This window comes from Emydura macquarii, unplaced genomic scaffold, assembly GCF_026122565.2.
Source record: "Emydura macquarii macquarii isolate MOO-44397 ecotype Brisbane River unplaced genomic scaffold, CSIRO-AGI_Emac_v2 contig_3506, whole genome shotgun sequence".
Lineage (NCBI taxonomy): Eukaryota > Metazoa > Chordata > Testudines > Chelidae > Emydura > Emydura macquarii.
This window is the reverse complement of record NW_027133643.1, coordinates 7,866,811-7,882,702: the sequence shown is the minus strand read 5'-3', so window position 1 is coordinate 7,882,702 and position 15,892 is coordinate 7,866,811. Positions and strand designations below refer to the sequence as shown.

Here is a 15,892-nt window from a genome sequence, read left to right as displayed (position 1 = left end):
GGACCTGGGAAAATGGTTCAATGAAATGGATGTATATGTTCCCTATACCTATTTGTCTCAAATTTTCTGGGTTATCTGTCATTGCAGTATCTAGAAATCGGTAAGAAACTCTTCCATTTTGGGATTGAACTGACCTCTTCGTTGTAAATTTGCTTTGATTTACTTGGAGAGGATCAGTTTGGGTTGCCTTGTTTTTCTGAAGGCTTCTGGGAAACATAACACAAGTCAATATATGTATCAAACCCTTATCCTGCTATTTTAAAGCTTTTGGGGGGTAGGGTGGGGCAGGAGACGTACAGAGATCCTAAAAATAATCCAAAGATGCCTGTCACTTTACATCTTTGTAAAGATGCAGGAAGATTTAGTTATCCTGCTCATCTTACCTAGTGTTGCTGAATAAAACAGGACTATCAATGCTGCTTCAACAAAAGAAATCGTGACTAGTTTTCTTTGTGGTGTACAAGTTGCCAGGCCCACTTCCTTGATGCAGTTCTCTTCTGGCAGTCACTGTTCTAGAACACTTCTTTCCTGATCCCAAATGCGTTCCAGCTGTTACTGTGAAGGAGCTGGGAAGAACCTTGCAATAAACTTGTAAGCTCCCTCTCTTCAGTTGGAATTTCCCAATTGATACTCAGCCCAGAGAGTGATGACATCATGCCTACAGAATGGGAGCAAAGATCACTCAGTATAACAACCTGTTTCAATGGGGCATGTAAATCTTTACTGTAACCTGTTTTACTAGCACATGACTACCTGAATCTTCATAAGGTGCATATGCTAGAAGATTGGAGGTTGTATAACTGGATCTTTGCTTGGCAAAACAGTGTGTGCCGCTTTATGCAATATCATTTACATCACGAGGGTTAATAGATTGGGAGCAGGGTAGATTAATATCTTCATCTCTCAGATTTCTCAAAGAGCATTTATTCCTTGTTTTGGGAGAGTAATCACGAAGGTGGAATGATCTCTTATGGCTAATTGTTTTGTTGGATACTATGGACTGTCTTGTTTACCATACCATATGTACTTAACCTCAGATAAGTCATATGACGCTTAAAGACACAGTCAACTTAAAAAATCCCACTTCTCCCTGAAAGTTTTACCTTCTACAGTTACAAGCAAAACCTAAAGTGATTAATTTAAAAATAAGAAAAAAATTGTTTCCTGCTTATGCATAATCTGTTTGTTTCCTCTGTTTGTGTGTATCTTCCACACAGTCATAGAGGAGATAAAACACTTTTAAACAGACACGCATAATTGTAAAACTGCAAAATTGATGGGGTGGTTGGGGGGATTGTAACGTGCATGGCTAGTATCTGAACTGCCTTTACTTCTCTTTTTAAAATTGATTAACCTTCTAGTTGATAGTTCCCTTAAACTGCTTGTAAAATGCTCTGAGATCAGCTGATGAAAGATGCTTTGGAAGTGCATTGACTCCTTTTCCTTGAGAAATGTATATGCAAATTTCCCAGCTGAATATATAGATTATGAGTTCTGATGGAAAGAAAATACTATCTAGATAAGGATTAAAACTGCACATTTGTCATATAGAGGTAATTAATATAATGATAAACTCCATCCAACTTTTCTTATGAGCAGGTTAGAAAAATATACAAAATGTTAATGACTTCATAAATTGGTGAAAACGAGACTTATGATCAAGGCTTTGACATTTTTCTCTTCCAGTTTATATTTGATAGGCCATATAACAGGACACTGGAAGCTGAAGCTGACAAAGTTGGACTTCAGTTTGCTGCAAAGGTAACTAAAATTGGTTCTTACTAGCCAAATAGTTCTTCTGTTTAATTTATTATTGTAATAAGTTATTTATAAATGACAGTTCATGCACAGGTAAACTTAAAGGTTGCAGTCTAGGAATCCCCAACATTTTAGTCAAATAGGGGTTTAATGCCACTAAGGGAAAACATAATAGTTTACTGTTCAACTGGGAACAAAAGGGCATTTTGGCTAAAAGTATAATAAAATTGGAGTTCATAAAACTGTGTGTGTCATTCACTACACAGAGCACTTTCCACAGGATCTAGTGCTAATAAGAGAAAAAGTGACTTAGCTTTCACTTGTTTAACAATAAGTGGTTCCCTATCATAGACAAAAAATACATGAAATGTATCTGGCAATGTAGATTGCAAACTCAGTCCTTTAGCTTTTGATATATTTCACTTAGCTTCTGTCTGTTACAAGAATTATTGAAGATTGCATTACTAAAATTTAGTGCACTTTAGTTTCAGTATATCATCACAGTAGATACTATAAATAAGCAATAAGGGCTTTAAATTTTTCCATATTGTGATTGATAGCTAGTAATTATGAAGTATATAATGCATTATAACTTAAAATTTGCACTAATTAGTTTTATATTTGGTTTCAAGGTTTAAAATAAGCATAATCATGTTGGTCCAGTGGTGCCAGTATATTTATAAATCACTTTTAATATATATCAGCTGCTTCATATGTGCAAGAGATGGGTTTCACACTTCTATGTGGAATTTAATTGATGTGGCTCCTTTTTAACATGAGACTTTAATGCTCTTTTGTAAAGTACTCATAGTTTCTTATTTCATAATCTCTCTACCAATTCACCCTTTTATCCTTAGTGATTTAGCTAATAAATTAAACAAATTAAGCAAGACCTGTCAGCTTTACCTATCCAATTACAGTATTTTTGGAGCTAACCTGGATAACTATGTGAACAGCACCATCTAGTGCCAAGACATCATAGTAAGAGAGTTCTGCTTTTTGCAGTTAGAATTACAGAAGCTTCCACAAGGTCCAAGTTTAAATAATGAGCTTATTTCATAGAGTTGAAATTGCACTTTTATTTGTGGTTTTAATAAGTTAATTGATACCTAGCTCTTTGGGGCAAAGACCAGACTGCTTTGCTACATGTAGTGGGCACTACCAGAAACACACATACAAATAATGACACATACTATCTTACCCTACCGCAGCAGAAGGGTTATCTCCTTTTAACACTAACCTTAGAAGATGTACTTGTAAGGTAAAGTTCAAAGGAAAAGAGATCATGAGGATGACTATAATGGGGACTAAATAAAACAAGCAGTCAAACTGTAGAAAATTCTGATGAGTGAGGTACATATGACTCTGCCTTCATTATTAAGTGCTTGTATACAAGGAAGAATAGCCTAGTGATTCAGAAACAAAAGTGGGATTGGATTAGGATTGGATTCTAGTCATGACAACTACATACTTGCTGTGCTGTTTTGGGCACATTGCTTTAACCTCTGTGTGTCAATTTTCCCCATCTGTAAATGTTTGGAAGACACTTGCTATAGCATCTTACTTTCAAAGATATTAGAAATATTATATATAAACACTTCTAATGTCAGACATATGGTGATGCTCTCCAGAGAATAATTCCTTAATTAAATAGCTTATGTGGCACCTCATCTCTCTCACCTGCGTTCTGATCACTAATCCATCTCTACCAAAAATATTAATATTCCAAATCTTCCAGCAGTTTATTGTAAACTTTCATTTAAAAAAACCATACAGAAACAAAGATACACAACTTTTCCTTTTTTCACATGAATGTATAGCAAAAAAAAATGCAGGTATATAGAGTCTGTGGTGTAGGACTTCGGACTTGTATAAGTGATATTTACTGTTCAGTAGCTCATAAGAACAGCCATACTGATTCAGACCAGTGGTCCATGTAGCCCAGTATCTTATCTTCCGACAATGACCAATGCCAGGTGTTGCAGAAAGAATTACTAGAACAGGTAATCATCAAGTGATCCCTCCCATTGGCGATTCCCAGCCTCTGGCAAATAGCAATCACTGCCCATCCTGGCTTATAGCCATTGATGGACCTATCCTCCATGAACGTACCTAGTTCTTTTTTGAACCCTGTTAGAGTCTCGGCCTTCAAAACATCCTTTGTCAAGAAGTTCCAGAGATTGACTGTGCGTTGTGTCAAGTGATACTTCCTTTTGTTCATTTTAAACCTGCTGCCTATTAAATTCATTTGGTGACCCCTAGCTCTTGCATTATAAGAAGAAGTAAATAACACTTCCTTTTTTATTTTCTCCACATCAGTCATGATTTTATAGACCTCTTTCATGTCCCCCCTTAGTCGTCTCTTTTTTTTACAAACTGAAAAGTCTCAGTTTTATTAATCTGTCCTTATCTGGAAACTTTTCTGTACTCCTAATCATTTTAGTTGGCCTTTTCTGTACCTTTTCCAATTCCAATATATCTTTTTTGAGATTGGGCAACCAGATCTGCACACAGTATTCAAGATGTGGGTGTACCATGGGTTTATAAAGAGGCAATATGATATTTTCTATCTTACTATCGATCCCTTTCCTAATGATTCCCAACATTCTGTTAGCTGTTTTGACTGCCACTGCACATTGAGTGGATGTTTTCAGAGAACTATCCACGGTGACTCCAAGACCTCCTCCTTGAGTGGTAATAGCTAATTTAGACCCCAGCATTTTATATGTATAGTTGGCATTTTTTTTCCAATGTGCATTATTTTGCATTTATCAACATTGAATTTCATCTGTCATTTTGTTGCCCAGTCACTCAGTTTTGTGAGATCCCTTTGTAACTCTTCGCAGTCTGCTTTGGACTTGAGTACTTTTGTATCATCTACAAATTTTGCTATCTCACAGTTTACCTTTTTCCAGATCATTTATGAATATGTTGAACAGTTCTGGTTCTAGTACAGTCTCCTGGGGGACTCCACTATTTCTCTCTCTGCGCTATGAAAACCAACTATTTATTTCTACCCTTTGTTTTCTGTCTTTTAACCAGTTACTGAGCCAGGAGAGGATCTTTCTTCTTATCCCATTACAGTGTACTTTGCTTAAGAACCTTTGGGGAGGGACCCTATCAAAGGCTTTCTGAAAATAAGTACACTATATCCACTGGATAACCTTTGTCCACAAGCTTGTTGACCCCCTCAAAGAATTCTAGTAGGTTGGTAAGGCATGATTTCCCTTTACAAAAACAGTGCTGACTCTTCCCCAATAAATCGTATTCATCTATGTATCTGGTAATTATGTTCTTTACTATAGTTTCAACCAATTTGTCTGGTACTGAAGTTAGGCTTACCAGCTTGTAATTGCTGGGATCGCCTCTGGTGCCATTTTAAAAAATTGGCATCACATTAGCTATCCTCCAGTCATCTGGTACAGAATCTGAATTAAATGATAGGTTCTACTTCGAGTGATTGCTCATATCCATTCCAATATAGGTGTGTGCACGCCACCGTGCACGGGTTCCCGGAACTTTTTTCCCCTTAGCAGATCCTGTAGGGTTGGCTCAGGCGCCCCCTGAAGTACCGCGCTCATGCCGCGGTATATGAGGCACCGCCGACCCTACGGCCCCTCAGTTCCTTCTTTCCGCCTGTGACGGTTGCTGGAACGTCTCTTGCTTCTGCAAGTACTTTCCCCTGTTCAGCTTTGTTGTTTATAGTCAGTTAAGTGTTTGTTTAGTTAAGTAGAGTAGTTAGGTTTGAATAGGAGCCCTTAGGGGCTTAGGGTGGCCATGCCATGCCCAGCTCACCTGGCTTTAAGCCTTGTGCCGCTTGTGGCAAGGCTTTCCCTGTTAGTGACCCTCATGATCGCTACCTCAAGTGCCTGGGAGAGCAGCATCAGAGGGAAAAGTGCCGCATTTGTAAAGCCTTCAAGCCCAGGACTCAGAGAGAGAGAGAGATATCAGGCTGAAGGCTATCCTGATGGAAGTGGCGCCGAGCCGCCCCGTTCCCCCTCGGCACTGAGTGCTCCGCCGGCACCGGAGTCGACTCAACGCAAGCCGTCCCCAGTGCTGAAGAAGAAAAGGCTTCAGCGCGTGGAGTGCTCATATTCCCCCGCACCACCTGTGCAGCCGGGGTCGAATGCGGAGGTGCACCAGCCATGGCCTGTAGAGCCTGCTCCGGAGCCTGCATCTTCGTGCAGGGAGCCTCCCCCGACACACAGCAGCTGATGCCGATGCCAGCACGGGGTTGGCCTAAGGGTCCCTGGCAATGGCTATATTGGGGCCCATGGGGGGCTCAGATGGAACAGGGTACCGTGTCGGTCCCATCTTCAGCAGCACAGTCGGTGCTCCCTGCACCACACAAGGAGCGCAAGGGCCATTCCTCGGATGACTAATCAGACCCAGAGGAGGGTCCCTCCAAGGGGCCCCGTCAAGAAGGGGGCGAGCACCCTCAATCCTCCTCCTCCTCCCCAGATGAAGCGTCTTCCAGGGACCACAGGGCGCTGCGGACAGACTTCAGGGCGCACCAAGAGCTCCTGAAAAGAGTGGCCGCCAACCTCAATCTGGAGGTTAGGGAGCTATCAGAAGAGGAGGATCCCCTCTTTGGTGTGTTAGGGTCAGAGGAACCATCGAGGGTGGCCCTCCCTGTGCACGACAGGGTTCTTAAGCTCACTAAGGCCCTGTGGCCAACCCCTGCTTCGGTCGCCCCCACATCCAAGGGCACCGAAAAGAAATACTATGTTCCCGCGGAAGGGTTTGAGTTCTTTTTCACCCACCCGGACCCAGGAACCCTGGTGGTGGATGCGGCCAATCAAAGGGACAGACGGGTACCAAGGCACCACTCCCAGAAACAAAGAAAACAAAAGAATGGATTTGTTTGGGAGGAAAGTCTACTCCACTGGGGCCTTGCAATTTTGCATAGCCAACCACCAGGCCCTATTGGGCCGTTATAATTTTAATCTCTGGGACTCCATGAGGCGGTTGGTGGAGAGGTTGCCCCAGGACCAGGCGGCGGACTTTGCCACGGTCCTTGAAGGGGGGATCACGGTGGCGAGGGCGGCACTACAAACCGCCAGTGACGCCGCAGGCACTGTAAGCAGGGCCATGGCCTCTGCCATTGCTATGAGGTGGTGTTCGTGGCTGCAGTCGTCGGGGCTGTCACAAGAGGTGCAGCAATCGATACAGGACCTCCCCTTTGATGGGTTGGGCCTATTTTCGGACAAGACTGATGAAAAGCTGTACGCCCTTAAGGATTCGTGAGCCATGCTGCATTCCTTGGGGGTCTACACACCCCAGGCCTTGAGGCGTCAGTCTCGGCCGCAGCCACAACGTCAACAACAACAGCCTAGGCCATCACCTAGACCCTTTCAGCCCAGTAGGGGCAGAGAGAGTAATAGGGGGTTCGGGCGGCGCAATTGATCGAGCTCGTCCGCAACCTCCCAGCAAGGGCCCCCCAAGGGGCCGAGTAACAGAAAACAATTTTCACGGTGCGCCCGAGGGTGGCACTCATACCTTTTTCCTGGATCCGTCCCGTCCCTTTCTAGACAGGCTAAAACCCTTCTACGCAGAATGAGGAAACATAGCATCAGACCGTTGAGTCCTTGGAATAGTTCTCCAAGGATCCGCCCTTCAGTTTACAGCCTTCCCTCCAAACAACACCTCCACCCCGTCCCTCTTCAGGGACCCCTGTCATGAGCAACTCCTCTTACGAAATAGGGAGAGGATTTTATTCCAGATACTTCCTTATCCCCAAGGCAAAAGGGGGCCTGCGGCCCATATTAGACCTACGCTGACTAAACAGGTTTATCAAGCATCTCAGGTTCCACATGATCTCCCTAGCCTCCATTATCCCTGGTTTGGATCCAGGAGATTGGTATGCCGCCCTCGATTTGAAGGATGCATATTTCCATGTTTTTATCCTTCCCAGCCACAGCGCTTCCTACCAGTTTACGGCCCTGCCCTTTGGCCTCTCGTCTGCCCCCAGGGTATTCACCAAGTGTATGGTGGTAGTGGCGGCCCACTTGAGGCGCAGAGGGGTGCAGATTTTCTCTTACCTGGACGACTGGCTAATCAGGGGCTGGTCCAGGTCCCATGTTCAGAACAGTGTGTCCTCACCTGTGCCACATGCAACAAGTTGGGGCTGCTCATAAACGAGCAGAAGTCGACTCTAACCCCGGTGCAGTGCATAGAGTTTATTGGGGCCACCCTGGACGCTTCCCAGGCCAGAGCCTTCCTCCCGCAACCCTGGTTTGAGGTTATGGCTGCGATTATCGCCCAGCTACGCAGGTGCCCCACGATGACGGCCAGGCACTGCCTACAGCTGTTAGGACATATGGTGGCCTGCACATATGTGATGAGGCTGGCTTGTTACCAGATTTGCCCTTCACCTTGGGGTATGCTCATTTATTAGGGTTACCTTCCTGGAAGGGGGGTGTGATTCTATCAATGTACTACTTGTGTGTTCATATGGCTACAAATCCCCTCCCAATGGAGCTATCCTGCAGTACCTAAGGTTTTCAGGGCTTGTTTCCTCCAGCCCCAGATTTGCTAGATGCTAAGACCTAAGACTCCACATAAATTAAGATTTTTTTTTATCAGTCTTTTTATTTTGATTGGAGTTCGTAGACATTGTTATACCACAATATAAATAATACGTTTCTTGCTTCAGCTTTTTATGAAGCAATTTTTGTAACTGTTTACATCCCTTCTGTATTGCAACTGTTACTACAGTTCCTTCATTGTCCTCATACTGCTGTGTAAAGTATTCCCAAGGTCAGGTGCTTAAACCAGATGGCATTCCTTTCACTAACATAATTGTTATCTGTCTTACACATGTGCACACATGCTGCCTGTTTAATTTACAGTGTTGTTTCTAGCCATCGCTAATACTCGCTTTCACTTCTGTTTCTCGTAATGTTGTTACAAGAACAAAAAAATTATTCCCAAGTTTACAGGAAAAAATAATCCCTTCATTTCCCATAGGCTGTAGCATTCATCTTTCTCTAAAGCATGAAAATTTACTCTGCTGCCACTTGGACTGTTTGCTGTATTTCAGAGTATATGATGAATTATGCCACTGATGCAGCAATGGCTCTGCTTATTGAGGCATTTTAAATTGGCCCACTAATAATGCAAGGCAAACTTCAGCCCCTTATATGATAAACAATTCCGGCTGCCATCTAGATTGCTGTGAAAGCTGTGTCTGTTTTACTTCTTTGGTTGATGAATCTACCCTTCTGCACCTCATCAGTGACATACTTTTTGGATGCTGTTTTTGTGGGGTGGGTAATGAAAAAAAAATGAATGTGTGATTGTGTTTTATATGGCAGGTTACCTGGACTCCAGAGTCATTCCTATTGCCACTAGCATAGCAGAAGGTCCTCTGAGTAGAAGGCCAAAAAATTGGGCATTATACCTTCTCTTCACTTTTCCTCTCCTCCAGAAATTCACCCCAGTCTCTCAGCTTTCTCCAAAGAAGGTTCTGGTGGTTGCTGCTTTCTGAAGTATTGAGGAAAAAGCAACTTCATGGTTTTAATTCTATGACCAGATATCTTGGTTCTCTCTGAAGATTGGTGTAAATCTGTGATTAATTTGTTCTTCTGAGATAATATACATAGCAATTATTACGGGGGGAAAAAAAAGTTCAGCGTTTATGGTAAATTAAAATAAAGTGAAATATTGAGTAATTTTTTTTCGTATCAGCTGTTTCTGTGCATAGCTAAACCCCAGATATTATGGCCTAGTTCCCCTCACTTACTCTAATTCAGGTGTAATTCTGTCAGTCAGTGGAATTACACAGGTGTGATAGAAGTATGGGACCTGCTTTGTCCTTGAAGTGCACCAATCTCCAGTGCTGAGACTTCTCTTTTCTGTAACTTTTTTTTTTTTCCTGTAGTTAGCTTCAGAGCTGAATCTGGCTCCTGGCTCACTGAGCATAATCTGATATTTCCACCTGTGCATTTTCTGATTCTAGTGAAGTGGTTAAAACTTTTAATTTTTTCTTTAAATACTTGTTCTAGCGAGGCTCGTCCATGTACCATAACTGTACCACAGACTTTCTACAGATAGAAATTATTTGAATAATAAGAATATAACAGTAGAGATATACTACCTACCATCTGATCAGTGATTCTGAAATGTTTTGGGGGATTAGAGAGATTATAAAAGTAGAAAACTCAATAATAATGGGGGATTTCAACTAACCCCATGTCATCTCAGGATGGGATGCAGATATAAAGTTTCTAGAAACCATAAATGACTGCTTCTTGGAGCAGCTAGTCCTTGAACCCATAAGAAGAAAGGCAGTTCTTGATTTAGTCCTAAATGGAGCACAGGATGCAGTCCAAGAGGTGAATCTGGCTGAACTGCTCAGTAATAGCGTCCATAATAAACATCCTTGTGAGGAAGATACCAAAGAAGGCCACCACAGTCGTATATAACTTGAGAAAGGGGATCTACACAAAAAAAGGAGGCTAGTTCCACAGAAATTAAAAGGTACAGTGCCAAAAGTGAAATCCCTGCAAACTTCATGGAAACTCTTTAAAAACACCACAGTAGAGGCTCAATCTCAATGTATACCCCAAATTAAAAAGCACAGTAAGAGGTCCAATAAAGTGCCACCATGGCTAAACAACAGAGCATAAGAAATGGTTAGAGGCAAAAAGGCATTCTTTTAAAAATTGAAAGTTAAATACTACTGAGGAAAATAGAAAGGAGCGTAAACTCTGGCAAGTCTAGTGTAAAAGTATAATTAGGCAGGCCAAAAGAGAATTTGAAGAGCAGCTAGCAAAGACTCAAAAACTAACAGAAAAAAAAAATTAAGTACATCAGAAGCAGGAAGACTGACTGCTACACAGTCAGTTGGGTCATTGAATGATTAAGGTGCTAAACGAGCACTCAAGGAAGAGAAGGTCATTGTGGTGAAACTAAATGAATTCTTTGCTTCGGTCTTCACAGCTGACGATATGAGGGAGATTCCCAGGTCTGAGTCATTCTTTTTAGATAAATCTGAGGAACTGTCCCAGATTGAGGTGTCAATAGAGGAGGTTTTGGAACAAATTGATAAATTAAACAGTAATAAGTCACCAGGACCAGGTGGTTTTCACCCAAGAATTCTGAAGGAACTCAAATATGAAATTGCACAGTTACTAACTGGGGTATGTAACACATCATTTAAATCAGCTTCTGTACAAGGTGACTGGAGGATAGCTAAATTAAATCACTTTAAAAAAAAAAAGCTTTAGAGGCGGTTCTGGCAATTGCAGGCTGGTAAGCCTACCTTCAGTACCAGACAGATTGGTTGAAACAATAGTAAACAACAGAATTATCAGACAACAGAATTATCAGACACATCATTTGTTGGGGTAGAGTCAGCATGGCTTTTGTAATAAAGAAAAATCATGCTTCATCAATCCATTAGCGTTCTTTGAGGGGGTCAACAAACATGGACAAGTGTGATCTGGTGGATATAGTATACTTGGACTTTCAGAAAGCCTTTGGCAAGGTCCCTCCCCAAAGGCTCTTAAGCATACTTAAGCAGTCATGGGATAAGAGAGAAGGATCCTATCCTGGATCAGTAACTGGTTAAAAGACAGAAAACAAAGGTTAGGAATAAATAGTTGGTTTTCATAGTGACGAGAAGGAAATAGTGGTGTCCCCCAGGGGTTTGTACTAGATCCAGACCTGTTTAACATATTCATAAATGATCTGGAAAAAGGTAAACTGTGAGGTGGCAAAATTTGCAGATGATACAAAATTACTCAAGATAGGTAAGTCCAAAGCAGACTGTGAAGAGTTACAAAGAGATCTCACAAAATTGGGTGACTGGGCAACAAACTGGCAAATGAAATTAAACATTAATAAATGCAAAGTAATGCCTATTGGAAAACATAATCCCCACTATACATACAAAATGCTGTGTACTGAATTAGCTGTTACCATTCAAGAAAGAGGTCTTGGTGTCATTGGGGATAGTCCTCTGAAAACGTTTGCTCAATGTGCAACAGCATTCAAAAAAGCTGACAATGTTAGGAATCATTAGGAAAAGGAAAGATAAGACAAAAAATATCATAATGCCTCTGTATAAATCCATGGTATGCCTACACCTTGCAGTCTGCCTGCAGTTCTAGTCACCCCATCTCAAAAAATATATTAGAATTGGAAAAGTAAAGAGGAGGGCATCAAAAATGATTAGGAGTATGGAACAGTTTCTGTATGAGGAGAGATTAAAAAGGCTGGGACTTTTCAGCATGGAGAAGAGATGACTAAAGTGGTGATATAGTAGAGGTCTATAAAATCATGACTGATGTGGACAAAGTGAATAAGGAAGTGTTGTTTACTTGTTTACATAACACAAGAACCAAGGGTCACCCAATGAAATTAATAGGCAGCAGGTTTAAAACAAACAAAAGGAAGTACTTTTCACACAATGCCCAGTCTACCTTTGGAACTTTTTGCCAGAGGATATTGCGAAGGCCAAAACTATAACAGGATTCAAAAACGAATTAAATAATTTCATGGAGGATAGGTCCATCAGTGGCTATTAGCCAAGATGGTCAGGGATGCAATCTCATGCTCTGAGTGTCTTTAGCCGGGAGCTGGAAGTGGATGACAGAAGATGGATCACTTGGTGATTGCCTGTTCTGTTCATTCCCTCTGAAGCATCTGGCATTGGCCACTGTTGGAAGACAAGATACTGGGCTAGATGGAGCACTGGTCTAACCCAGTGTGATCGTTCTTATGTTTATGTTCATGTGAGTGATGCAGCTTTGGAGAATTCTAATTTAAAATGTCTTTTTTGAGAATTACAGTACAGTGATATTTCCTTTTTACTTTTAGGCTTGTGTGGACGTAAGAGCAAGCACTGTATTTTGGCAGCAGATGGAATTAGCAGAGACCATTCAAGGGCAGCGTAAATTACCAGAATGGCTCTCCACACACCCTTCTCATGAAAACAGAGCTGAACACTTGGACCGGCTTATACCAGAGGTTAGCAGAGAATATTGAAAGAAGTATCTCTCTCTTTTTTTCCCCCTCTCTGCAGAAGGTTGTTAGAACTATAGTTTAGTGTTGATTTATGAGCTAATTTCATAGCATCACATTTATCTTGCCCTTTTTCCTTGCAGAAACATTCCATTATAAAATATTAACCTGCTCAGGACTTCCATTAGGTGAAGAAAAATTAAAGCAGCATAGGTAAAGTGTAATTATTCTGTAGGCTTCCCAGCTATCTTTAGATGAAATGTACATTTTGATTAAGATTTAAGATTTTTGTTTTGTTAATGGCTTTTCCCTTTAATAAATACAGGCTTGATAAAGTAACATAGATCTCCTGTGACATCTTGAATCTGTGCTGGAAACCAGAGGTCGGGTTGGGACACTAAGTTCCCTTGTTTCCACTTCTTTTGGCTACAATTCCTAGATTATCATGCAGAGTAAGCCATGCTTCCCCATTTTCTCTCACTGAAGTGGACCCGAACATACCATGAACAGTTTTGCCTAAGAGGGATGTCATATCCCCAGTAAAAGGTTTCTTAATAGCTGTAGTAATGATGGGGCTCTGTAGATTTCACAGCCTGCTTTTGTTTTCTGTTCTCTTTAACTGTTCCATCCCATTAGAGAGCTATTTCTACCTCACTCTAAGGAAATGGAGCTAATTCTAACAATTGCCCATCCATCTGGAGTCTGCTTTTTGTTCTTTCTTTCAAATGTCCTCTAATAGGAATGCCAACTAGGTAACTCTTGCGGATCTTCTTAATTTGCTCAATTACCTAGTCACTGGTGGCTGAAGCAGACAGCCCACATTACCCAGGTGTTAGCACTGTATTTGAAAACAGTTCTGTTTTGAGTAATCTAGGCTTGTGTTCTTTTATCAATCAGTGTCCCTTTTCTCCAGAAATGTAATATAGATAATTACATAGGCCATTTTTTAAAGATAAGTAAAGGCTTTCTCTATCTGCTGTTACCCTTCACAGCAGCAAATCTATTCCAGTCACAACTTCTCTTTTTCCAACAAAATGAGCTGCTTTTTGAAACTTACTTCTTCATCCCAAAACAAGTGGTTGCTGCATATTTTGTACTCCTAGCCAACCATCACTTGCAATCTTTCCCTGCTGCCAAGCTCTTGACTGTTGGAGATTTATTAGCATGCGGATCATAAAAATACTTAGTTTTCATAGAAGTTTCAAAAAGAGAAAACTTTCATTCAATTGGGGAAAGTAAATGATGTCATAAACCAAAATAGCAGTTGCGGGTGGGAGACTGAAGAATATGTAGACAGCTTCTTTTCGAAATAACGTAAGCAAGAAACCTTCTGCTTCACCAAAATAACTGTGATCTTTATTTAAGTTGTGAGCAGATTTTAATATGAAGGTTATACAATCTATTACAGTGGCTGAAGTGGAAAATGAAGATGTGTACAGTAGTTTTGGAGCCTTTGTTATAGTTAGTTCAGTAACAAAGGAATAGAGACCATGATTTTTATACAAGTACCAGCTCGCTGGTAGGCCAGTAGTGAATGGTTGCTTGGTCTGGTGCAGGATATAAAATCCGAGAGCAAAAAATGTTTCCTTATGCCCTTGGAGAGAGTTGGTGTTTGTTTTATTATCATTGCTTGATCTCTTGTAGTTTACCAGATGGAACAACACTTCCTTCTTTCCTCAGCCCCTGGCAAGAGCAGCTGTCAGGCAGGTTGGGTGGGGGAAGTCTTGAAGTCACCTCCCCCCCAATGATATTTGAGGAAGAGGAACAGAATTTGCATTTCACCTCAAACATGCTTGGAGTGAGGTGGGTAAGCAGGCGTAAAGGCTTTGTGTCCTCAATTGGAGTTCAGTGGAGAAGTGGAGCTGATGTGCAACAGCTAGAAATAATTATAAGGAGAGATAGTGATTGAGTGTGTTGTGACCTGCTGCCTTTCTCCCCAACCTAGAGAACAGGTATGAGGAGCTAGAAGAAAAATGGGAATGTTGCTTTCAGTCCTCATCTACTGAAGCAATCAGTTGTTTTTACCAGCAACAGCTTCTTGTTGTAGCATTCTCATACTATAGGTGTCCCTAAGATATCTTCAGTATTATGCATACACCAAGCATTAGTGTTCACAAGGCCAAGGTGTACAGGGCTCGGAGAATTTCAGGTTCTTTCAGAAAATGTATTATAGTTTTTTCTCTACCTAAAAATATAAGCTAATCGTACATAAGCTAATCGTTAACATAAATTGTTATGGTAACTAGAATGCTTATGTGGAAAATTGGAGAACCGATGCATATTCTATTAAATGTCTAAAGGTTGATATAACCATTTCAAAATACCTTCACATGATTTTGAGTGTATGTAATCTGGTCTTGCTCAAGAGCAAGTTCTGATCAGTCCATGATGGCTGCTTATACTATTATGAGTGGGGAGTTGAGAGAAATAGAGAAGTAGTGCCATAACCCAACATGAAAATTGGATCTGAAATGTAAAACTCCAAATAGATATATTCAGAGTCTAGAGCTGGTATTTTATTTACTATTAACTTTAAATATCCAAATAATAAAATTGAAAGCTTGATTCTGCAGCACAAACCTCAGTGTTCTATAGTTTGGTGACCAACTTGCCTAAAATCCATTATATTTGTCCTCTGTTTGAGCTGCAATGCTGCCCACAGTCCGTGTATATATAACAATCTCTTTGAGGGATCTATAATTCTTTGTGCAAGTTCTTTTTTTTTTTTTTTTCATTCCCTCTTCTCAATCTTATGAGTTTAGTAAAATCAGAGTTGTAATGAATAAATGATTCATGCTTATGTATTTGTAATTATATAGGGTTCTCAACAATAGCAAACATAATTTGAACATAATGGTAAACCTGAAGTACAAGAAAATACGTACAAGCCCTGTATATATAATATAAAAGCACTATTCATTTTTCAGAATTTCATTTTTTCTATGATATGTAGTACAGGCAGATATTTTACTAGCTAGTATAGTTGAATTAGCCTCTAAATTTCAAGAAGTTCACAAATTTGATAGTAACATTTTCAGAACTAAAGAGAGAGAGATGATACTTAGGCCTGGCGCGTGCACATGATGAGTGTCCACTTCAGGCCCAGAACGAATAAGATGTTATAAGAGTGCTATTTTGTGAGAAATGATAGTTTTAGAAAACATAT

At 40.8% G+C, this 15,892-nt stretch overlaps 1 protein-coding gene across 9 annotated transcripts in view; it reads left to right on the top strand.

Moving 5' to 3' along the window:
• OMA1 (OMA1 zinc metallopeptidase) overlaps positions 1-15,892 on the top strand; it is a 45,536-nt gene that overhangs the window by 11,367 nt on the left and 18,277 nt on the right. For 7 of the 9 annotated variants that reach the window (XR_010917529.1, XM_067535495.1, XM_067535494.1 and 4 more), the window contains exons 7-8: positions 1,687-1,761; positions 12,583-12,732. Coding sequence is in view for 8 of the 9 variants with exons in the window: in XM_067535495.1 (XP_067391596.1) it covers positions 1,687-1,761; positions 12,583-12,732 (225 nt within the window). In the remaining variant the exon portion in view is untranslated. Of the gene's footprint in view, positions 1-1,686; positions 1,762-9,187; positions 9,424-12,582; positions 12,733-12,869; positions 13,099-15,892 lie in introns of those variants that run through there. The other 2 variants (XM_067535493.1, XM_067535496.1) reach the window with 2 other exon arrangements.